This window comes from Vipera berus (assembly GCF_964194415.1).
Source record: "Vipera berus genome assembly, chromosome: 8".
Classification (NCBI taxonomy): domain Eukaryota; kingdom Metazoa; phylum Chordata; class Lepidosauria; order Squamata; family Viperidae; genus Vipera; species Vipera berus.
The window spans coordinates 4,313,107-4,338,383 of record NC_138211.1 but is presented as its reverse complement, the minus strand read 5'-3'; the positions used below and the strand labels follow the sequence as shown (position 1 = coordinate 4,338,383).

Here is a 25,277-nt window from a genome sequence, read left to right as displayed (position 1 = left end):
TGGGCATCCAAATTCACAAGAGAAAAGAAGAAGAGTTTGACCAATTTAATTCGCTTGCCACGCATACAAAGGGATGGACAGTCTATTTCTATGCTTTTCATGGCATACATAAGCCAAAGAATGCAGCAAATGGATAGTAACAAAGAGGCTCCCAAAGGAGAATTAGTCCAGCACAGAAAACAGGTCTAAACACACAAAATGCAGAGAGCACATTTCAACTTAACAAACTGAAACACAGTTCCCTCGTGTTTGTGCCACAGCCCCTTTGCAGCGGAAACTGTCCGATAATCTGAACATTACCCCCTGTTTTGTACAAACCATGATTTAAAGTTCAGAAGAGCCCAAGTTATTCAACCAAAAATTAAAATTAAACGTTGCTCCAATATTTAAGGAAGAAGATCACACACAGGAGCAAAAGATTGGCTGGTGTCTTGGCTAAAATGTTAAGACACTGCATGAAGTGAAATCAACTAAAAATGTTTCTTTTACTTAGATCCAAAATGCTCCAGGGTTTGTTTGTTTGTTTTCCTCCAGGAAATGAATCCAACCAGGCACCCAAAATACATTCAATTTATGCTTATGGAAAGTCAATCCAACAGCATTTCTACATAAACACCTTTAAATGTGTGAAGCAGAAAATGCAGGGACAAAAGGAAAGAGAATATTTTAAAAATGCATAAAATATAATATTCATTCCCTTCTGAACACACCCACATATTCTGGTCCTGATTTCCTGTCTATTTAGGCTCAATAAAATTTGCTATACACTTGAATAAAATGGGCTCTCTAGAAAAAGAGACCATCTGACTCCTTTTGATGTTCTGCAACCACAGATACTAAGGATCTAACAGTCCCAAGGGGCTTTTTCCATGCCGAGGAATATCAGTGGTTCTTGTTAATCAAAAGCCAATATCCACGGCGACTCCAAAATCTCAAGACTCATTTCATATCCTTCTTTTCATGCTGAAGAGTAAAATTGTAAAAGCTAATATCCTCCCAACCATCTTCCCTTCATGCAAGCAACGTGAATTTATTTTATTTTATTTTTAATAAAAAGCTGAAATACTTACATTGTACCAACTCTGGCTTTTCTGTAAAGAGAAAACAAAAATAGCAAATGAAAAAGAAGCAGTTAGTACGGAGGTCGCAGGACTAGGCAAAGGAAGAAGAATGAGAGGGGGGGGGAATGACAACCATCTAAAACTTTGGAAAAGTCGTGCCAAGGGTTGGCTAGCAGCCCTGAAACTAGACACGGACGGAGAAACAAAATAGAACTTCACCGCTTCTAGAACGGACTTGTAGGCTTTTTAATCACAACTCGTTGGCCAAATCAGAACATTGTTTGTAAGCAGCAAATGACCCCAAGCTCTCACTCAGGAACATCATTTGTGCTCATAATTTCTTTCTAATCTGGCAAATCCAAGCATTGATCAACTGGCTTTCATCGAGTTTTTACCTCAAATACCAAAAAAAATCCCCAACACAAGGCCATAACTCAAGGCCAAAACTATGCCTTTCAGAGCTAGAACCTGCAGCTTCTGCAACACGCTAGAAGTTCAAACAAATTTGTTGTGCACACTTGGAAAATGTGTCCCATTCCTACTTATTTCAGATATTAATTTAATTTACAGAAATGACATGGCCAATTATCTTACGTTTATTTATCTTTTGGGGCTTTCAGTAAGGTATACAAGATATATAAATTGCAGGGAGTGGGTGCCCGTGAAGAGAACTTTTCAGATTTAATCTGGTTATCGGAACATGTCTGATGTTATGTTGTATAAAATCTTGGTTGTGTTTTCAGGATTTCGACCTGCAGTAGAATAAGTCTCAAATAAAGACAAGGCAGGCAAATCTGCACCACCCAATCTCTCTGTCTATGCCCAAATGGCATCTACTCATCAACTTCTTCAACTCTGCAATATAAGTAATTTTTATGTCTTTATGTTTCTTAAGGCATCATTGCTGCTACAGAGAAAAAGTCAACACGGACAACCAATTGGGATGGCCCACTTTTTCTGAAGTTATACCTCTGTGGTTTGGGCGAGTTTGGGAACACATGCTTTTCACGGTTAAGCCTACATTCACTCCTTAAGCAAACAATAGATACAAAGAGAGTTTCTTGGGCTGTTCAGATGTGAACAGCTTTAGCTATATCTCAGCTCAGTTTCTCCCAGCCTAAAACAAAGGATGATTCAGCCTTGCCAAAGGTGACAATCTTGAAAAAAGGAGGCAAATTCAGGATTAGGGATGGCTGAGAAAGCGAATCAAAATATAGTAGTAAGAAGGCAGCTGGAGCCATCAAACTTGCAAGCCAAAACCAATTTCCAACTCAGCTTTCAGACTAAAAGAGCTAAGATGATGCTTGGGTAGCTTCAGCATGGACTTCAGATGCTTGGATGAAATATGCCCTATTTGTTGATCAGTTCCAATCCTGGAACCGCCTTGGAGAAATATTCAGAAATGAAAGTGATCCAAAGGATAGGCTTTACAGAATGTGCCCCATCCTTGTTATTCCAAAGGTTTTTGGCTCCCGGTCATTCTCATGTCTTTTAGAGTGTTAATTTTTGAGATTCCCTAAAGGTCTCTTTTGAGAGTTAATTTCCGAGATCTCTTTAAGAGTCTTCAAGCACCGATGCCTCTGTGCAAACCAAAGTCCCTTCTGACTTTAGAGACTGCAGGTGGGAGAAACAAAACAAGGTGCGTTTTCATGATGGCAAGTCTTTATGTGCAATATAATGGCTTCCCCTCCCTTGGGTGGATGGCAAATGTTCTCTCTCTGATGACACATACATCTTATTTGGTTTGGCCTTATCGGCTGCTTAATTGTAGCTAGAGATTTTACTGCAAGTTTTGGACTTGATTAGCAGGGAGGAGTTTTAATGGATTGTAACTTGTATGCAGACTCCCTACGAAGGACGTCTCCTTCAAAGAACTACAATTTGTGTAGCTCTCTTTCAATCTGATTTAAATCCAGACCTTTTAATGTTTCTAAGCCCAAGGTCACCTCTAGAGAAGGCTAGCCACAGATATATATATAAATAGAATAGAATAGAATAGAATAGAATAGAATAGAATAGAATAGAATAGAATAGAATAGAATAGAATAGAATAGAATAGAATAGAATAATAAAATAAAATAAGATAAAATAATAAAATAAAAAATAAAATAATAAAATAAAATAAAATAAAATAATAAAATAATAAAATAAAATAAAATAAAATAATAAAATATAATAAAATCATAAAATAAATAAAATAAAATAAAATAAAATTTGTAAAGAATTTGAAATTTGTGTTCTGGAACAATGTTTACTAGAAAGTCCCTGGCACTGCAGGGACCCTAGGCTTTTTAAACCCAAGGTTGCTGTTTAAATTTTGCAACTTCTGCTGTTGTGTTTCTGATGCTGTCTTTTCACATCCTTGGCTATGGATCCAAATGAGTGAATGAATGAGTGAATGAATGAATGAATGAATGAATGAATGAATGATTTATTTATTTATTTATTTATTTATTTATTTATTTATTTATTTATTTATTTATTTATTTATTTATTAAATTGATACATCGCCCATCTCACTGCTGAGTAAACTCTGGGCAGCATGCAATAAAAGCAACAATTAAAACATTGAACATTAAAAGTTAACATGGGAGGACAGGGATAACCTCAAGAATATTTTATTGTTGCAGTGATTTATTTACTTATTTTGACATTTTTAAGGCCACCCAACGTAGTGTGACTCTGAGCAGCAGACAAGACATACACACAGTAACAATAATCTAACTAATAAACAAATAACCAATATATAACTATGAGAGCTAAAACCTAAAATGGAAACCAAGCACAGAACATAACAAACCACTGGTGGCTACTACTTTTACCGAGCATTTTTTTTTTAAAAAAAAGGAACATAAACAAGAGGAAAAAATGCAGAACTTATAAAAAGGTAAAAGGGCTCGAGGTGGTGAACTGCAGGCAGGTAAATGACAAATCTACAGTATCATAAAGATGACTATCTTCTAATGTTATCGTTGGAAACTTATTATACTGTAAAAGATGTCATATCCGTTTACTTGACAGAATCCAAGGGTCTGTTTTGAATTTAAATGATAAATCCTTGATTAATCCAGTACACAGGGTTAATTAAAACAGAATGAGTCAATACTGAAAGCCTGGTTAGATGTCAAATTGTAATTTACATAAGCAGTATACCGAAGAGTTGTTGAAACTCTTTGGCAAGACTACACTAAAAAGATAGAATATCTAAACATCTTCTTAACATGTATGATGATGTTTTTCTTTTTAGCCCATTCAAGAATACTGATGTATAGGAGAAGACAAAGATACAGCTAGCTAAAATTGTCAAGAACCTGAGTATCCTTCTTACAAAGAATGCCAATAGCCATTCAGAATTTTTAGTTGGGCAGCTGGATCAGTGCAAGACATAAAAGACAGGAAGGGCTGGGAACAGAACTGTGTTTCAAGCAAATTTGGAGAACCAAGTTCCAAGGGTCCCAGTGGAAAGCAGAGTGAGGAGTAGCAAGAATTGGAAGGGACCTGGGAGGTCTTCAAGTCCAACTCCCTGCTTGGAGAGGCTACACCAGGGGTGTCGCAACCTTAGCAACTTGAAAACTTGTGAATTTCAACTCCCAGAATTCTGGCTGGGGGAAGTCTACGTGTCTTCAGGTTGCCATAGTTGGACACCCCTTTCCTATACCATTCCAGATTAATGACTGCCTAGTCTCCTCTTGAAAACCTCCACAACTTCTGGAGGCAAGCCGTTCCACTGGTTAATTGTTCTAACTGTCAGGGAATTTCTCCTTAGTTCTAGGTTGCTTCTCTCTTTGGTTAGTTTCCATCTGTTGCTTCTTGTCCTACCCTTCTTCTGAGCAAAGATTCTCCCAGAAGCCTGCCCCTCCCACTAAGTTGGCATCTTTCTGAATCCATTCAAGCTTTTTGATTCAAGCAAGGAAAGGACAAAGGAGGGGCGGGGGGGAGGAAAATCAGGAAGGGCATATTGAGGAAAACAAGAGAGAGTCAAGTTCTTACTTTGATCAGGTTTAATCTGTCATACTGGGGGAAAAAGAAAAGAAAACCATGAAAACGTTAGAAAGAAAAGTAATACATAGATTTAAAGGTGGACAGGATAGATATTTGTGCACGAGGCTAAAAGCCAACATGTAGTAGAGAAAAGCTATAGGGACAGAGGAATAAAAGGAAAATAAATTCTACCAATGCCACACCGTTTTGCAGCATCTCTTAATGGTGAGTTTTCGTGGCTCTGAACTGCACAGGGCTTGACCAGCTATGTGTAACTGAACATATTTGTAAGGGTTATACAAGAAGTCCTTGACTTACGGCTGCAATTGAGCCCAAAATTTCTGTTGTTAAGTGAGACGTTTCTTCAGTGTGTGTTGCCCCATTTCATGAGCTTTCTTGCCGCGGTGGTTAAGCAAACCGTCGCACTTGTTTAAGTCTGTAACATGGTTTGTTCAGTGAATCTGGCTTCCCCACTGATTTTGCTTGAGAAAAGGTTGCAAAAGGAGATCACGTGATCCCCAAGACAGAGCAACGGTCATGAACCGGTTGCCAAGCATCTCAGTTTGGGTCACATGATCATGGGGATGCTAAAAAGGTCTTAAGTGTGAAAAATGGTCATCAGTCACGTTTGAGTTATACCCGTGTTTTGCCTTGGTTGAGACTATGAGTTTGTCACCTGATCAGGACCCTAGGATAGCAACTCAGTTAGTTTGCTTCAGCTCTCCATCTGTTTGCATCCCGAAGGGTCAGTTGAGCTTGTTGAGAACTGAAGCAATGCCAATGAGAACTTCCCGTCTCAATCATCCAATAGGCAGAGGAGCAATGGATTCTGAGATCCAGGAACCTCAAGGAACGCAGAAGAGATTGATGCCTTAAAATTCCCAGGATCCAGCAATGTTTTACAAGGGCAGCCTCAGAGCAACCTATATCACCTGTTTGGACAAGGGCCAGTTTGGCAAATGCAAATAGCTGTGTCCGTTGTCCTCATGAAAAAGGGTGAGAGATCTTAGGAGTTGACTTGAAGGTCACAGATTCCTCCATTTCATTTCTTGGGGGGCCTTGATGGCTCCTTCAGTTCTGATAATCCCACTCTTAACATTTGGAGGGGCACATGAAAAAATGAACCCCTGAGGTGGGTCCTTGGTCAGGATTGAACTGTGAGGTCCTTGGTGCTCTCTGAGCTTGGTAGTTTCCTTGCAGACATTCTTGCAGTTGTGCACTGATGATGCTACCTAGTTGGGTAATGAAACGTCTACAAGGAAACAACCAAGCTCAGAGATCTCCAAGGTTCTCACCATTCAACCCTGAGCTACAGATCTTCTCGTCTATTGGAAACCCGGAGGGCTGTTCTTTTTCCTATCCTCCCCTTGGGTTCCTGGATCTCACCTGCAGGAGCTTCAAGGAACACCCCAAAGAATGGCCTACAGAGGTCTGAGCTGCTTACAACCCTGGCAATGGCTTTAACTTTTAATTATAGTTCACCGCTGTGAACTATAATTCACCCCAGCATAAGTCCAAATGGGCTTGGCTCCACCAATAGGCCCTTACAACCCCCTGCGTGCCCCCAATGATTAATGCCAAAGTATGGGATTACTCTCTAAAAAGGATAATGTTTTCAGTTGACTCAAAAATATTTTCCTTGCATGTACATCAGGCACCGAGCCGTGGGGCCTGGGTTAAGTGAGGATACGGGTTGGTGTAAAAGTTACATCAAGCTTGCTTAGGATAGGAAAGGGCTCCCTCTGTTGGCAACACAGTGCCATGAGAGCCTGTAAATCTCATTAAAGAGAGGTCAATCATGAATGAAGGTGAATGTACGTGTCCCAAGATAATGTTGCAGGATCCAATCTGAGTCAGTCATGGGGACCAAAGGTTTATTCTTCCAAGCTTTTGGACTTGTGCTGAAGCCCATCCTCAGGGAACTTCTCTCTCTCTCCAGAATGCGTGCACTGGGCTATTCTACGTGTTGTATATTTATATATGTATTTATAAGGGCTGTGGTGGTGCAATGGTTAGAATTCAGCATAGCAGGCTAACTGCCCACTGCCAGGAGCTCAATCCTGACCAGCTCAAAGTTGACTCAGCCTTCCTTCCTTCCTTCCTTCCTTCCTTCCTTCCTTCCTTCCTTCCTTCCTTCCTTCCTTCCTTCCTTCCTCCCTCCCTCCCTTCCTTCCTTCCTTCCTACCTTCTGGTGGCACAGTGGTTAGAATATAGTATTGCAGGCTAACTCTGCCCACTGCCAGGAGTTTGATCCTGATCAGCTCAAGGTTGACTCAGCCTTCCATCCTTCTAAGATCGATAAAATGAGGACCAAAAAGGCTGAGTCAACCTTGAGCCAGTCAGGTTTGAACTGCCGGCAATTGGCAGAATTAGCTTGCAATATTGCATTCCAACCACTGTGCTCATAGATCAAAATAATGAGTGCCTATACTCCTAGCACCATTTGGAAATCTATCCATTTGCCAGGAAAGGGGGGGAAAGCAACTGAGTGTCCTGGCGAACTACATATAGTGGCGAGGTAGAACTTCATCAATCTGGCTTCTGGTCAATGGGTATTTTGATTGACTGGCCATCTCAATCATATACAGCTGGTTTTTAGGTAAAGTCACAATCTTATTTAAATACTGCCAATGCGTTACCTATGCCTGAACTTGCATATTGGGGGGAAAAATAGATTAGAGGGTCATGTTCAAATGTCCCGGCAAAGAAATCCCTGAGATGCCTGCAGCTGAAAATAATCTTCCATTTTTCTAGGGTCCAATTTATTGGCTGCAAACAGGAAGGAACTGAACGGAGTAAAAGGAAAGCTGATTTTAGATAGGTGCTTAGTGGCAAAGAAAAAAAAAGGAAATAGGAAAAAAAACATGGAAGAAAGAGGTGGACGATTAAATTAAAACTTACACCTGAGAAGTAAACAAAACGAACAGCGTCAACAGTGTTTTATTAGTAAGGTAGAAAGACCTCTAGACTTCAACTCCCAGAATTCCCCAGCCAGTGGGGCTGTCTGGGCAATTCTGGGAGTTGAAGTCTACTAGTCTTAAAGTAGCCAAGGTTGGTATGCCTTCCTGTCCAAGAAACTTGAGTTTGGGGGCTTGGGGGTTTTTGGGGGGGAGGTTTTGTTTTTGCCACTTTGAGCCCTCTAATTGGAAGTGAAAGGAATTTGAGGGGTGGGCTTCTCTTCTTCTTGAGCCTACAGAGAGAAATTCTACTTTTGCAAATTCTGTTTTCCCTTAGCAGGAAACGCTGTAATATCCCATTTTGTTTGTTCAGGGTAGGCCTGTCTTTATTTTACAAAGCCTGATTGGCTAATGCCTGAAGATCCAGGGAACATGAATGAAAAGAAGGAATGAGGAAATTTCAAAAGCTCAGGTTTGTGAAATGTGAGACACATTTTTTTCCCCACCTATACCTAATTTACGGGCACACATACCTGTAGGTGCTTGCCCATTTCATTCCTCCTGCTTAGAAACAACAACTGACTTGAACAGACTTTAATTACTCCTGTTACTTCTGGCTTCTATTGTCAGGATGGAAAAGGAGCTTTTGGTTTAAAATGGGGAACAAGCAATTTTGAAACCTCGAGGAACGATTCCAAAAATGGCTTCTTCCCCCAAGAAAATCCTGTTCTGTTGCAGAGGTTCTTAAGATTTGCCCAGAGGTTCATTCAGAGTTGAGTGCTTCCTTTTACAATGATTTATTGGATGATCCAGAACTTCTGGGACATCTTGTTAACAAGCTTAATATTCCTCCTATATTGGGTAGCTGACCCTGGTGTAGGAAGAGGTAGAGACTTTTTCCAGCATTGCTTGTAAAAAAAAAAAGAGAGAGAGAGAGGAGGGAGGAAAAAATTCAAAGTCCCATCCACCATCGAGGTTCATCTTAGAACTTGATAGCTGCGGGATCTCCATCCAGATGTCATTGCCTAACATGGGAGTTGAGGGCAGATGTTTGGCACTTGGTACCACCATTGGCAAGCTAAACCTAGGAAAGCAGGTAGTCAGCCAAGAGGTCTTTTTATCAGCAGACCTCAAAATCAAGATAAAGTGAGTCAGTGAAAAGGAGGCAAGCTCAGAACGAGGAAGGCCTGCTGGGAAAGGTGAACGAGAAGATAAAAGAGCACTCAACCCTGAACAAGTCAACTCACCTTAGAATTCTTGGTGCCCCCACGACCGGATTGAGAGGAACAGCTTCGCTGCACGCCTTGCTCTGGCGTGGAAGGAGATTTGTCAGAAGAATGATCTGACCCCTTCTCCACCATGGTGTCTCCTTGGGGGTCCTGTGGCGTGGGAGACCGGGAGCGTTTGCGCAGGACTGGGGAGCAAGCGGGAGTACTGCGGTTCGAGTTACTGGCAGTGCTGGGGAGAAGAAAGAGACAACATCAAGTGAAAAACCCATCAGGGGATGTTGGCTGAGCCGGCCACACTGTGTAGCAAGTGAAGACATTTGACGTGGAGACTACATATCCTTGTAGTCCCAATCCTCTAAAATCTTTCTTTCCAGAGGAAACATCCGTCCTTTCTATGTTTCCTCAAAAGGGATGCAAGTCACCAAAATGCAGAGCCTGGGGTGGAATCAAGTCTGATAGAGCAACTAGGTTGCAGCTGAAACAGCTTCATGGAAGTTTGCTTTTTCTTTCATTTGATCTACTCTAAACCAAGGGTCCCCAATCCACGGTCCATGGACCCGTACCAGTCCACAGCCCATTGCAACAGGCAAATGGGAAAAGCTCCATCTGAGTAAGTGACGGGCTTGCGCATGAATACATCCCCTCCACCCTGCCTCCAATGCCAATCTGTGGAGCCGGAAAAGTTGGGGATTGCTGCTCTAAACCATCTCAATTTTATGCCACTTGGGGGGGGGGAATCAAGAGAGAAATAACATGTTCAAGAAATGGGCATCACTTTGTTTTCCATAATAAATATTTAGCGTATACGTAGATCTAAAGATCACCTATTACCTGGCTCAAATGATCCCACTGCAGATATGTGTCGTGAAGGCCTATCTCTATGGAGAAGGTACTAATGCCGAGAAAGGTGGAAAGAACGAGAAGAAGGGGACAACCAGGAGCAGGGGAGATGGACTCCAGAGTATCCATGATTAACCACCCATTGGGACACCAGAAGGACCAAGTTAGGAGGCAGATCATCAAGGAGAAAAACTATCTATGTGGTTGCTAAAAGTTGACACTGACTTGATGAGACACCATCAGGCCATAAGAGATTTATACATCTATGCAGTTCATTGGCATCTCTTTACAAATGGCAAAGTGGCCAAATACATTCTCAAGCAAAAAAACCCAAACATCTAAAATGTACATATTTACATTTCACCAAACGCCAGAGAGAGAAAATTAGTTGAAAATGGGCCTCACTGAAATTGATAAACATAAAAAGGGCCATAGTTTCGATTTCGTTGAATTCAACCCAAGCCCAACCCATGAACTTCCGATATTGTTATAGCTATTATATCAAGATCCATGACTTTGTATTTGGAAAGTTGCTGGAAGCAACCCAGAGTTCATGATTCCCACTTAAGACGTCCCATCTTGCTGTTAACAGAGGAAGCAGAATTAAATGTCTTTAGAGGACAATTTGCTGTCCTTCTCAACAACTCTCCATCGCGGACTTCCAAAACTTTTGCTGTTTCTGCTCAGTCCCAGTGTTTTTCTGGACTCAGACCAGGAACAAGCATGGCAAATGTCTTCTATGGTTTCCATAGTAACCAGGGCTTGTTGCAAAAGGACCAGGAATCCACGCTTGCAATGACAAAACAACTTGACCCACTTTGGAAATAATAATAATAATAATAATAATAATAATAATAATAATAATAATAATAATAATAATAATAATAATAATAATAATAATAATAATAATGATGATGCTGCTTTATGAAACTAACTGGTCAGTGGAAATCAGAATCTCCCTCTAAGCCTTCTGGAGACGTTGCTGCAACTATATACCAGCCATGCAACAAGTAGTTGAAGAGAACTTTCAACAAAAGGGTTGAAAAAGTAATATCTTAAAATTGTGTTTGTGCCCGTGCACAAGCACATGTGCAGGAGATACAAATATTTCCATCCATTTTGATTATCGGGGGAAGCTTATAATTAGTCCTGTTGAACTAATTTTGAGATAGCAACATTGTCTACCAAGAAATTCCTCCAGCAAAGATTCCCACATTCAGAGGGTTCGAAGTAATGTTCTTTGGAAATTTTCTGGGTTTTAATTCCAAGGTTCGGACAACTATTCTAAATTCAACTAAAGCAACCAATTCAGCTATTTCCAAATTATCACCAAATACTCCCATGCAAAGAAAACTTACTTTCTTCTACTACATTATGACATCAGTGGCTAGCCAGGACACGAGACCAACCTACATCCTAGGATTATAGACATTAGAAACAAACTTAGTTCCTTTCATGTCCTACCCTGTGGAATGAGAAAAGTGTGACAACTTCTTGGGTCTTTGGAGACTACCGTTCTAATTCTGAGCAATCTTAACTTTAATTTCTTTTTTATAAAGTCTTAACTGTTAAGTCTTCTAATGATTGTTGCCGCCGTTCTCCAAATGCTGTCCTGTAAGTGTGGTGCCCGAAACAGGACAATGTACTCAAAGGAGGAGCCGTCCCTACACAATCTAAAGTTGGATTGTGTCTTCTTGCAGTCCACGAACTGCTTCCGTTATAGCATTTGTCATTTTTATATGGGCTTTACTGTTTCATTCCGCATGGAATGTGGAGCGATTCAGTGTCTGCACATGCAATAATCGGCTTTTAGGGAAGGTGTTAAAAGGGCAACCCAATGACTGAGAAAAGCTCTAGCATGTGTGAATTCCCTCAGAAGCTAAAGTGATGAAGAGAGGAAACTTCCCTAGACAGGATTATGTAGAACAAATAATCTTGAGACATTCTGCCTTGACGCTTATTTAGTACAGATTTTTTAAAAATATTTACCTTCTCAAGTAGACCAAATGGTCTTCCTCCCTCCCTCCTTCCTCTTGCCTTCCCTCACTCGCTCACTCCTCCCCCTTCTCCCCTTCCTCCCTTCCTCCCTTTGGCCGTCCTTCCTCTCCCTTTTCTCCTTCATCCTTTTCACCTTCCTTCCTTCCTTTTTTTCCTTCCTTCCTTCCTCTCTCCCTAATTTACTGTCGCTATTGACAGCCACAGTGCATAATAGGCAAAGCAAGTCTGTGTTCCCATGATTTATTTTTTTTCTCAGTCTGTTTTCAGCCGATGCAGGACTGAACTCTAGACTGGCATCTTCCTTTGAGGCAGCCTGAAGGACACCCCGTCCCATCTCGACAGGGACCCTGTACAGCAGACATGTCAAACACAAGGCCCGGGGGACCGGATGCGGCCCGCGAAGTGGTTTCATGCGGCCCGCGAAGCCATCCTGGAAAGAGTGAGGGAACGGCCCCCTCTGCCTTGGCCCTGGCCCAGAGACCCTCCTTCTGCCAGAGACCCTCAGATCTGTCCCACTCCTGCCCAGGCCTCCATAGGCACCCTTGATGCCAACGATGTAGAGCTGGCCATGCCCACCCGGTAGGCCATAGGCACTCTAGCCACGCCCACCCAGTAGGCCACGCCCACCCTGGCCACACCCACCCGGCCCCCTGAGGGCAACCGCAATGCTGATGTGGCCCTCAGTGAAATTGAGTTTGACACCCCTGCTGTACAGGAAGGAGAAGAGAGGACGAGAGAGAAAGGAGCTGTCCTTCTCAGAGACAGAAGATCTTGGGAGCTTCTGAGACCTTGGCAAGCTATGACTAATAGAAGACGTGGAGCATCAGCCCTGACCAAGATGGGTTAAATGCTGGTCTCCTATCAGGCACCCCTTTCCTTCTCCGTGGGCTTCCTTCCCTCTCTCTTCCAGGCCTCCTCCATGTTCCCGTCCTACCCGCCAAGCGCAATGCCATTTCAGCTGGTTGTCCAACCCTAGATGGGTGTGAGTTAATTTGCATGCACTTGTTACAGTCTCAGCCAATCAGGAAGGCTGGCCGGCTTTGCATTTTCACACTGAGCATCTTTTTTTTTTGGGGGGGGGGCGGTTATTAATGAAAAACAGTAAAGTCATCTTGAGCTTGAGGATGACGTTTCCCTGGCATTCATTCATCTTCTCTCCTCCTATTCCCTAACACGCCTTCTTTCCACCCACCCACCCCAAAAAACCTGCCGGCCTTGAGCAAAGATTTATCATTACACCACCTCCGTTTCAACAGCCACAAAAGGGGTGTGTGCAGCACTTTTCTGCAACACGCACAGCCTTTTCTGAGATGGAAGGCAAGGACAATAACCAAATCAAGGCACGGTGGAGGAACGGTGAAAGGGGAGCAGGCAAGCATAGATTTCTGCCTTGAACCGTCTTGGGTTGCTTCTTCGTTGCAACCACCCTTGAGCCATATAAATCGGGCAGACTCTCAAGGGAACCAAAGGCTCTCACTGCTGGGTTTTTTTTCCTCCCCCCCCTCTCCTTTCTTTGTCCATGCAAAAAAGGAGCAGCAGACGGGAATCAAATCAGGGGATTCCACAGCCCAGCGAGCGCGGGGCTACACAGAGGCACCCCAAAACTCTCGCACCATCGCCGGCATGACGCACTGAGAATTCAACCCACAGCGCCCAGCTGTCCTTTCTCTCCATCTGCCCCCCTGCAAAATGCAAAAAAAGATATATATATATATATAGAGAGAGAGAGAGAAAGAGAGAGGGGGGGGGAGAAGAAAAAAAAATCTGAGGACGCTGGGCATTCTTCTTCTCCTCCTCCCCGCGCCCGCCCCCCCCAGCCAAGGAAACAAAACCCAAACAAAGTGCTCTTTTCACATGTGTCTGTCCACCTCTCAGGATGGGGGTGGGGGAAATCTGTTATTTTTTATTCTCCCCGTGGGGGTGGGGAGAGGAGCTGCAGCAGCAGAAGGAATAGGAAAACTCCTGGGGCGGGCAGGCAGGCTTGGGGGAGGGAGCCCTGCCCTCCGGATTAAAGGAGTTGTGGGGGGTGGGGAGAAGGAAAGAATATGCCTTCTCTGCAACATGATGTCATGTCACACCGGCAGCTTTCCTCTCTCCCTCCCCCCATGCTACAAATACACACACACACACACACACACACACACACACACAAAACCCCGCTTATTTGCAGAAGCAGAAGCAGCTGTCGCCAACATGGATTCCGGATTTATGCCACTCACGGCCTGGCCGGAAAGCACCCGAGGCCAGAGGCAGGCAGTCTCAATGCCCATCCAGAGAGAGAGAGAGAGAGAGAGAGAAGCCAGTTGCACTAACCTTGCAGCCATCTGGGTGAAGATCCTGCAGCCAAGCCTGGCCCTTCATTCATTCATTCATGCGGTTGGGTGGTGGGGATGGAGGGTGGGGAGGGTGGAGCAGTGGGGGGGGGAGGCGAAAGGGCCGTGCCCATCCTGCACCATCGTCAAGCCCTTCTTCCCAAGGAAGAAAGGGGGTTCTTACACCAGGAGGGACCCCGCAGGACGGCAGCATTGCCTATCCACAGCAGTCATAGTGAGCCCACGACGGCTGGTCGCCCCTCCTTCCCACTGAGTTTGGGGGGCCGGGTTCTGCAGAGATCCTTCCTTCCTTCCTTCCTTCCTTCCTTCCCTCTTTCTCTTTCGATCTCTCTGCTTTACACAGATGCTCTCACACACATACATGCGCGCTCACACGCCGAGGCCGGGAGCTGCCTCTTTACATAATGCCCCTGCTTTGATTGGGAGGTTTTGAGGGGTCCTGCGGGGAAGGGGGCTTGGCAGGCACCACCCCCACCCTCCCCTCTGCCCCCCTTCGGCTTTTCTCAGCTGCAACAGCAACTTGGAGACTTAAGGGCCGAGTTAATGAGGCAGCCACAGATTGTCTCAAAATTCAAAACAAATCCGAAGAAAACATTAGCATTAGCATTAACAGAGGGATAGAATCAAGATCACGTGAAGTGTTAATAGCACTTTACACTTTACTTGGTAAGGCCACCCTTGCAATACTGCATCCAGTTTGGGTGCCACAATGTAAAAAAGATGTTGAGACTCCAGAAAGAGTACGGAGAAGAGCAACAAAAACGATCAGGGGGCTGGAGGCTAAAACATATAAGGAACGGTTGCTGGAACTGGGTATGTCTAGTTTAATGAAGAGAAGGATGAGTGGTGACATGATGGCAGTCTTCCAACATCTCAGGGGCTGCCACAGTGAGGAGGGAGTCAAGCTATTCTCCAAAGCGCCCGAAGGCAGGACAAGAAGCAACGGATGGAAACTAATCAAGGAGAGAAGCAACCTGGAATTAAGGAGAAACTTCCCGACAGTTGGAACAATTAACCAGTGGAACAACCTGCCTCCAGAAGCGGTGAATGCTCCAACACTGGAAGTTTTTAAGAGGAGACAAGACAGCCATTTGTTTGAAATGGTATAGGGTTACCTGCCTGAGCAGGGGGTTGGACTAGATGACCTCCAAGGTCCGTTCAAACTTTATTATTGTTATTGTTCTTGTTGTTATTAGTATTATTAGTATTATTATACACAACAGAGTCTGTTTCAAAAACTACCAGCCGTTCTGGGCATGGCCTCAGATGACTCTCACCAACTCAGGAAGTGCCTTCTTTTTTTTTTTTTTAAACAACCCACTTCTTGGCTCTCAGTTTACCCTTTCATTTCCAGTCCCATCCCATAGAGACCCAACTGCTGCACCTCAACATTTCATTGAAAAACCTTCACCTTGCAACGGGAGAGGCCTCAAATATTGGGTCACCCAAGAGAGCTGCCCAAAGCCTCAGGGCTCAAAGCTTTTTTTTTTCCTGAGGTGAGGCTGACATTCTTTAGCTTGCTAGGTTGGCAGAAGCTGGGACGAGTAACAGGCGCTCACTCTGCTACGCGGCACTCGGGATTCGACCTGCCAAACTGCCGACCTTCTGATCGACAAGCTCAGCGTCCTAACCCACTGAGCCACCGCGTCCCTTTCATTAGACTAGACACACCCAATTCCAGCAATTGTCCTTTATATGTTTTAGCCTCCAGTCCCCTGATCATCCTTGTTGCTCTGAAGAGCAACTAAGCAATGATAAGCAATGAAAGATCATTGCTTGTCATGGATGCTGAAAGTGGCCTTCCTCATCATTCAGCAAAGTTTTTTTTTAAACAAAAAAAACCCCTGCCCTTAACCCTTACAAATCTAAGGGCAGTACAGCATACAAACCCTAATTCCTGGCTTTATGTGGTAGTCACAGAACGAGAGGGAACAAAACTGGGCATCTGGGGTGCTAAGAAAAACAAAAAAGAACGGGTCCGTCTGCAACAAGCCACAACTATCGACAGTTGCGCCCCTTTTGGGACCAATATGCCCTATGCACGGTTACCCACACCCTCGTCACTTCTCGCCTGGATTACTGCAATGCTCCCTACATGGGGCTGCCCTTGAAGTACACCCGGAGGCTTCAACTGGTGCAAAATGCGGCTGCGTGGGTGCTTATGGGAGTATCTCGATACTCCCATGTTACACCACTCCTGCGCAAGCTGCATTGGCTTCCGGTTACCCTCCGGGTGCGATTCAAGGTGCTGGTAATAACCTTTAAAGCCCTACATGGCTTAGGCTCGGGGTACTTGCGAGACCACCTGCTGCCATTGTCAACCTCCCATCGCCCGGTTCGCTCCCACAGAGTCGGCCTCCTCAGGGTGCCGTCGGCCAGGCAATGCCGGCTGGCGACCCCCAGGGGGAGAGCCTTCTCTGTGGGTGCGCCGACCCTCTGGAATGAGTTGCCTCCGGAGCTGCGGACGGCCCCTGACCTTCGGTCCTTCCGCCATGACCTGAAGACCTGGTTATTTCAACAAGCGGGTCTGGACTGATTATGGTTTAAATTAGGCTTTTATTGGGTTAAATTGTCATGTATTGATCATATTTATTATTTAATTCTTTTTTTAATTTTTGTACTTTATGTTTCTTAATTTTTATTGTTGTGAGCCGCCCTGAGTCCTTAGGGAGAAGGGCGGCATATAAATGTAATAAATCAAATCAAATCAAATCTTAAGTGCAATGCAGCAACAGGGCCCCTTCCTGGTTAAGAAGATAATCTAGGATTAAGCAAAGGTCAGCTACCTCTTGCAACCGGGCAAGACGAAAGAAAGTGATTAGTTCTCTTTAACCATGCAGGCTTCATATAGTCCCCGACTTACCACCACAACTGAGCCCAAAATTTCGGTTGCTAAGCAAGACAGTGGGGTGAACTTTGCCTCCACTTTACAACTTTTCTTGCCACGGTTATTAAGTGACTCGCTGCAGCCGCTTAGTTAAGGTCACGGGTTTTAAGCGAATCGGGCTTCCCTGTTGGTTTTGCTCGTCAGAAGTTCGCAAACGATGAACACCTGACTAGAGCCTTGGTGGAGCAGTGGGCTAATGCCTCCTTAAGTAACACCAGCTGCCTGCAATTAGTGCAGGTTCGAGTCCCACCAGGCTCAAGGTTGACTCAGCCTTCCATCCTTCCGAGGTAGGTAAAATGAGGACCCAGATTGTTGGGGGCAATTAAGCTGACTTTGTAATAATGCCGCTTGGGGGTGTGTGAAAGCCCTAATAAGCAGGCATATACATAGAATGAAGGCTACTGCTAAGCTTGTAAGCCGCCCTGAGTCTTCGGAGAAGGGCGGGATATAAATGGAATTAAAATAAAATAAATAAAAATAAAATAAATGGACTGTTGTAAGTTGAGGACTTCCTGCATAACATCCTCCTCCTCCTCCAGGGATCCGTCCGCGGTACCAGATAGAAGTTTGCAATGATTAAATTCCCCCTCTTTCTTACAAGCATGCCCAATTAACACATTTAAGTCACACATTGTTACCATAACACATATAGTCCCCTCACAGGCACCACACACTCCCAGTGCAAATGTTCTCATTCCAGAACAGTTTCCCCACCACCACGTGAAAAAGTCTTTCTGATGACTTTAATCCCAAAGGTTTGGAGTACGCTAAATCAGAAATGATTTTTGGACTCGTGACTTCTTTGCATCAAATTAACCTGTCTCCCATCAGCCGTCATCTCTTCGAGTTTCGCAAATGTGTGGGATGGGTCCTCAGCTAGGAAGTCCTCTGGCAAACACTATGGTGGAATATTCTCCTGGCTCAGAGGTTAATGCTGCCTTCCTGATGCCTTTGAAGGTAAATCCATCTCTGCGTTAAAGGTGGACAGATGCCATGAAGGAACAGAACACAATCTGTCCTCACAGAGGACTAGTAACTGCTACCTAAGACCAGTGGTGAGATTCAGCCGGTTCGCACCACTTCGGCAGAATTGGTAGCTATTTTTTTTGTTGCCCAGGTCCAGAATGGACTTCCGGAAGTGGCCTCCACACAGAGAACCAGCTGTTCACATATCTGAATCCCACCACTGCCTAAAACATCCGTGGCACTCTTCCAACTTAATTTGGGTTGGTGAACAAATCCAAACGTAGTGAGCAGGGTTGTTGACCACATTCCTTCAGTGACTTTCCATCTGCCCTATTTGTTCATCTGATATGTTTTTATTTATTTATTTGTACTCGGACTATTACTTTTACAAATAACTCCGGGTGGCATACATATCTAGCACTCCTCCTCCTTCCAACCCTGTGAGGTGGATTGGTCTAAGAGGGACTGGCCCAAAGTCACCCAGGCTATGGCAGGACTAGAACTCACCGTCTCCAACTTCTAACCTAGTGCTTTAACCGCTAGACCAAACCAGCTTTGAATGCTGAAAGTTGAGTGTGCAAACCACATTTGCCACTCTGCAGCTTAGTTAGAAAGCTTGTTTTGAGGGGGATTGGACGGCAAGGCCACGATGGATGCCACCCACACAGAAAGTGGGTGAACGTTTGCAAAAAGTGCTTTGAACCACCTCTCAAAGTCTCCTGTCCTTCCAACCTTCATTCATTACGCTCTTCTACATTCCAGCACGCTTTGCACGTTCTGGACACTGTGCTCCTTGACAGAAGATGCTAAACATCCATCTCCCCCCGTGGATGCATAATCAGAGAAGAAGCACCGTCCTCCATAAACATGAAGGAATCTTGCAAACTGTCGAAAAACTAACTATCAAGTATATACCTAAGCCCAAAGCGCAGCAAATCACTGTTCTCAAGAGAGAGAGAGGGCCTGGGTTCCTGGCCAAAGTGCACCAACAGAAATCCCGTTACTATTATTTTTTTTACCCCCTCAGCATGGAAATGTCATCTTTGTGCATGGATTGCGCGAAGCGGCTGCAAATTATTTTGCCCGTTTTTCATTGCAGGAGAATCTTCACAGAACGGCCTTTTCAAATGGCAAAGCTGAACATTGGAAGGGATGTTTTCCTGTCTTCAAATGCATGTTGTTTTGGCACTGGCCAAAGAGGAGGGGGAAAAAATATGGGTTCTGCAAGGCCCACTGAATTTCTGCAATCGTGTGCAGCTTTGTGTCCAGCTAGATGGGTGGGGAGGAGGGGGAGGACAGAAAAAAAAATGCTTATTAGTAGTGCTGCAAACTGCTGAGTAAGTCACTCCAGCATATCTTTAGAATTGTACAAAACAGAAGCACGCGCACCCAGGCACAAATGCAGACAGGGAAAAAAAGCTGAAAGAACATCTACTTTTTGCGGCAAGAGCATTTGATGAACAGAAGTTTTTCTTTTCAAAAAAAAAAGGGGGGGCGGAGGAAGCTTCTTAAAAAGGAAGTGGTATCCTAAACCCTAGCAAATTTTTAGACCCGCTTTCATGAACTGGAATGTAATAATTTATACCCTTGAAGCCGTATATCTTCAGTTAGGCCTTCATAGACCAAGGTGTTGCATGTTTGCAATTTTAGAACTGTTTTCCAGGTTCAGTTTCTCAGTTGCTTCTCATAAAGAATCCAGGAAGGAATCATTGTATGTATGTATGTATGTATTTGCTTGCTTGCTTGCATACCTATATATCTGTACCAAATGTGGGGCTGCAATACTCTTAGCATCCTTCCTGCGGTCTGCCTTGCCAACAAATAAAAATATATAGCAAAATCTTTGACAAGGATGAGTTTACAGTAAAACGTTGCATTTGGTTATAACATTGCTGAGTAACATTTGTAAACCAAGGTTATTCCTGTGTTCAACGTATAAGAAAGATGTATCCATTTCTTCCCCCCCCCCCCGCTTTTTGTACCATTTCTATTTTTTACGGATTGCTAAATTTTGTTGTCTTATATTTGGTACTCTTTTAAAATAAAGAGTATTTTTTTAAAAAACAAAACATCTTAAAAAGTCTACAACATTACAAGACCGATGGTAATATATAATATATAATCCGTAAATTCAATTTAGAAAGAGCAAAATGAATAAAGCTGCCACCAGCATTACCTCTAACGCTCCCTGGAAGAAGACTGGCTTTTCCAACTTCTGCACATCTAATTAAAAAAAAAGTGGAGGGAATAATCTAATTTCCAAGGGAGTCTCTCCCACAGAACTGGTGTCCTAGCTGGAAAACTGAGTTTGTTGTTGGTCTTTGGCTCCTCCCTTGCTGAACATGAGAGCCACCACAAGTTCCTGCTGGAAAGAACATCCCAGATGACCTACTCTGATTGCAGGTGGTGGTCTGGGAGACATCTGGGTGTCAAGGGTAGTGGAGATGTCTCCGAGACCTCCTTCTGCAATCAGAATAGGTTGACAATAGACCTTCAGATGTCCCTCCAAACTTGAGAACTGCTTAAAATGCCCTTGTAAGAAGACATTCACAACCACTCAAGCTGAACTGACCTTGAGTGGTGAGTGGAAGGAGAATCAGCCAGGAACCCCATGACCCAGTAAATCAAATTGTTGATCTTCCCCTGACCATATTTGAAAGATAGTAAGGGCAGCATGCTGACCTAGTATTTCAGAAGAAGGTCATCCAGATGGCCTTATCAAAAACATCCCAAGATCATGCTATCACTTATCCTGTCTCTGTCTTAGTCTTATCTTTGTAATGTGGGGGGAGGGGGGGGCAAAGATTTATAAACTCTGGTGTATGCTTTTGATTAGCAGTGCTTAGCTCTGTCTTATTGTTTGCACGCTTATAAACTATACTGTATCTTCAAGATGATTTAGGTGAGCCCGGTGTTGGCCACAACACAAGGCATTATAGTTCAAAGCTAGCACTCTGAATTACACTTGGAAACCTACTGGAAATCATTGCAAATGCCCAGGCTTAGTTTTGCAAGCATGGTCGAGAAAGGAGACAACAAACCAAGATCCCTAAACAAGCCAGGTTCCTACTAACAGAGACATGACGTAGTGTGGGATTATCTCAATGCCTACCCTACCACACCGTCTGCACGAGAAAAACAACGGCAACTTTCCAGAATCCCTGATGATCCTTTTATGCGAAGTCAACCAGGGTGTCTCAACTGAGGCCTAAATCAGGAGTGGGGAACTATGGCCCGTCTATGATTTGTGGACCTGCAACTCCCAGCATGGCTGCCTCGGGAATTCTGGGAGTTGAAATCCACCAGTTCATAAAGGAGCCAAAGTTCCCCACCTCTGGAAGTAAGTAAAATCAAATGCCCTGCTTACTGTATTCATAGAAGCAGCTCACCGGATGGTTAAGGGGAGGGTTTCCTGTCCCAGATTGCCCCAAACTGGGTAAAAATGGTTGTGCTTTCTCCTCTATAGAAGAAGGGGGGGGAAATGGACAAGCTGAGAAGAATCAGCAACTGAAGGATGCCTATAGCGTGCTAAATCCCCAACTGCCATGTTGCTCTCAGCCACAACTGAAACCTCCCAATTTAAACAGCTTTTCTGGCCTTCCTCTGAACCTCTTTCTGTGGTCTAAGAAACCTTGAAACGCAACGAGGGCACGTCAGTTAAATCCCATGAGGATCGGGCAACTTGGTGCTTCAGTCCAGCACTCACCTCTTTCCCCTTTCTGCTGCCACAAGAGTGATGAAGGAATCAAGGATTCTTCTACTAAAAGAATCCAGCCGGCAGTCCAGAGACACCTTTACTTAAGAACTGCCAGAGTGGAAGTTTCTAGAACTCCTAGGAATGGATTTCCGTTTGACTGAGCAGGGATGGCAGAAGCATCTTATCATGGCCACCAGTGCGATGTCAACAGCTATGAACGATCCAGGCTTCGCTCAGCTTCTCACAGAGCTGATCAGCAATGCAGGAAGCAGCGAGACAAGAAACAATGGATGGAAACTGATCAGAGAGAGAAGCAACCTGGAATTAAGGAGAAACGTCCTGACAGTGAGGACAATCAACCAGTGGAGCAGCTTTGCCTTCAGACGCTGTGGATGCTCCAACACTGGAGGTTTTAAAGAAGAGACTGGACAGCCACTTGCCTGAAATGGTACAGGGTCTCCTGCTTGAGCAGGGCACAGGGGTGTCAAACTCAATTTCATTGAGGGACGCATCAGCATTGTGGTTGCCCTCAAGGGGCCGGGTGGGTATGGCCTGGGTGGGCGTGGCCTACTGGGTGGGCGTGGCTAGAGTGCGTATGGCCTACTGGGTGGGCGTGGCCAACTCTACATTGTTCGCATCAAGGGTGCCTATGGGGTCCTGGGCAGGAGTGGGACAGATCTGAGGGTCTCTGGCAGAAGGAGGGTCTCTGGGCCAAGGCAGTGGGGGCCGTTCCCTCACTGTTTCCAGGATGGCTTCGCGAGCCACATGAAACCACTTCGCGGGCCGGATCCAGCCCTCCTGGGCCTTGTGTTTGACATGTCTGGACTAGAAGATCTGCAAGGTCCCATCCAGCTCTATTTTGATCGATAATTAATAATAGAGAATATTTGTAGCTCTGGGATGAAATGAGGGGTCCTTGGTGCTCTCTAAGCTTGGTTGTTTTCTTGCAGATATTTCATTACCCAAACTAGTGCTAGAATGACAGCAAACTCCACTCCCTTCTAGCACTGATGATGCTCCCTAGTTTGGGGTGATGAAATATCTGCAAGAAAACAACCAAGCTCAGAGAGCGCCAAGGTCCCCTCAATTCAGGAAGTCTTAAAGCTTTGCAAAAGGAGCATAGCCAAGAAAAAATGAAAAATATAGGCCAACCTTTGCAATTTCTTCACCAAACTAGTTCAACATCTTGATCCTAATAGCATAAGGAAAAAAGCCGAGATGCAGATTCACAAAGGTAGATACCTATGTCTACCTTAGCGGGGAAACATCTCTGCTCCCAACTCAATTCCTGAAAGACCATCTCCCTAACTTTATAGATGTGGAGGGAGCTGTACTAGTAAATGTTTTCCCCTATTTGTTTGAAGGAGTAGCATCCTGTGAAGTTCTACCTGAAAGTTCAGGGAAGGGTGGATATTCTGTTCAAGAAAATATACCGCATAATATCTCCTGGAAATTTCAGTTATGGAATCCAGGTCAAGGCTTTTGCAGGCAATTATCTAAGGTTATTCCACTGTACCTCTCTAGTAACGGGAGGAATATATCAGGATTTCACAAAAAAGTGAACTTGCTAACAAATTCTCTTTTGCTAACAAGACAGAAGGTCGTTTTCCTAGAACTGGAATCAAAAGATCAGGCAAAGATATCAGGCACAAGCAACCAGAACCGCTTGTGAATAGTCTCAAACAGAAACTTGATTACTAATCACCTATCTCACCAGACTGATTACAGTTTTTTGGAAGGGTCAGATAAAGCTTTGGGGATTCTGGGGGTGGTCAGGCTTCTGCCACTTTCTCCAGTGCAAGGACTCTAAGCTTGCCCCCTTCTTAACACCTCCCTCCATTCTAGCTGGAGATTCCACCACAAATGAGCATATTTTTTAAAAATATGCCAGTGTGTTTATGTGTCTGTCCTTCCATCTATCTATCCATCCATCCATCCATCCACCTACCTACCTGCTTACCTACATACATACCTACCTGGGGTTTTTTTTCCCCATGATAGGCTCAGTTGAGGGTTATATAAAGCTTCAAATCCTCTTGCAACCTTTTTGGGGATAAATTTGATCACTTGAAGGTTTCCATCATGACAGACAAGCTAAGCTTTATCCTTGTTTTCTCCTAGGCTGACAAGTTAACGCCTACTTTATTACACGTTGAAATGTTCTGCATTTCACTGTGAAGCTTCTGGGGCCATGAGAAGAAACATTTAATTACGGAATATTATCATATATCATTTCTACAGTAGAATCAGAACAGCCGCAGGGAAAGCAATCGTACAAAGTTGCCACAGAAATAAAAGGCCAGACTTCCCAATCTCTGGAGGAAAATAAATATTGTTTTATTAAGTGTCTGAAACAAATGCAGTTTGTCCACAAAAGGGCCTTCAGAAATAATTTAGAAAAGATGTTTCAGTAGAGATGCAATCTGGGTGCAGCTCTTTAAAGTGTTGGCATCTTTTCCCAGGATTGCACAGCTGGCCAATGTGATTCCAAAGAAAGACCGGGCTGCTTTAAAGGGCTGCTGCCAAGAACGATCCAAAGCACCTTTTCTGGAATTGAATCTGATGAGGGGCACTAACCTATAAACTTGCAGAGGTGTCCAACCTTGGCAACTTTAAGACATGCTGGCTGGGGAATTCTGGGAGTTGGAAGTCCACAGGTCTTAAAGGTTATCAAGGTTGGAGACCCCTGCTATAGAGCAACTAATCCTCATATCTTGTTAAGGATGGACACATTAAGGAATCCTCAAGGACTCCTCTGCTTAAGAAGGACACGTTATCTGAGTTGGAAAAAGAACTGGAGAACTTTAAAAGATAGTCTTCAAATGCATCCAACCGTGTTTGATGAGAACTGTGAACAAGTTTCGAATCTCAAAGCTGAGGGAGAAAAAACAAAATCCATCGGGCTACATCAATTTCCCTAGAGCAAATGTAATTTGCATTGGACCTGAGATCAGAAAGTTTTAAGGGCATCTGAGGACAATGAAAGTTCTTTTAGATCAGCAATGGGAAAGAAATAAAGAGACTTATATGAACACCAATGGTGACAATTCATTAAAAAAAATCCCTACTCTCCAGGCAGGATTCCCCGACAGGAATCATGTGGGGTTATTCCTTCTCTTTTGCCCAATTAGTCAAGAGTTAGTCAATTTCAGAAATTAGGAATTTCTTTTCCCCAAGATGCCCCCTGTTTAATGCAGACCAGTAATTATTTTTTAATATGGATGTTTATCCCCAATCAGAGCAATCAGAGATTTCTGCTCTCTTTAATTACTGTTTTTAAATCAATAAACCAAGACAATGGTCGCTATTCAATTCACTCTGGAAAGGAAGCAAAGGGTGACATTCCTTATGGATTGCATTATGAACTGTTCTAACTCCTTCCAAAATT

General features: G+C 43.9%; 1 protein-coding gene across 2 annotated transcripts in view; it reads right to left on the bottom strand.

The window, feature by feature from the left end:
• The window catches only part of GRAMD1B (GRAM domain containing 1B), a gene marked incomplete at its 5' end in the record, with an annotated part of 98,035 nt that overhangs the window by 30,440 nt on the left and 42,318 nt on the right, over positions 1-25,277 (bottom strand). For both annotated transcript variants that reach the window (XM_081333648.1, XM_081333647.1), the window contains 2 exons: positions 1,071-1,091; positions 9,187-9,397. In XM_081333648.1, the coding sequence (XP_081189774.1) occupies positions 1,071-1,091; positions 9,187-9,397 (232 nt within the window). The remainder of the gene's footprint in view (positions 1-1,070; positions 1,092-9,186; positions 9,398-25,277) is intronic.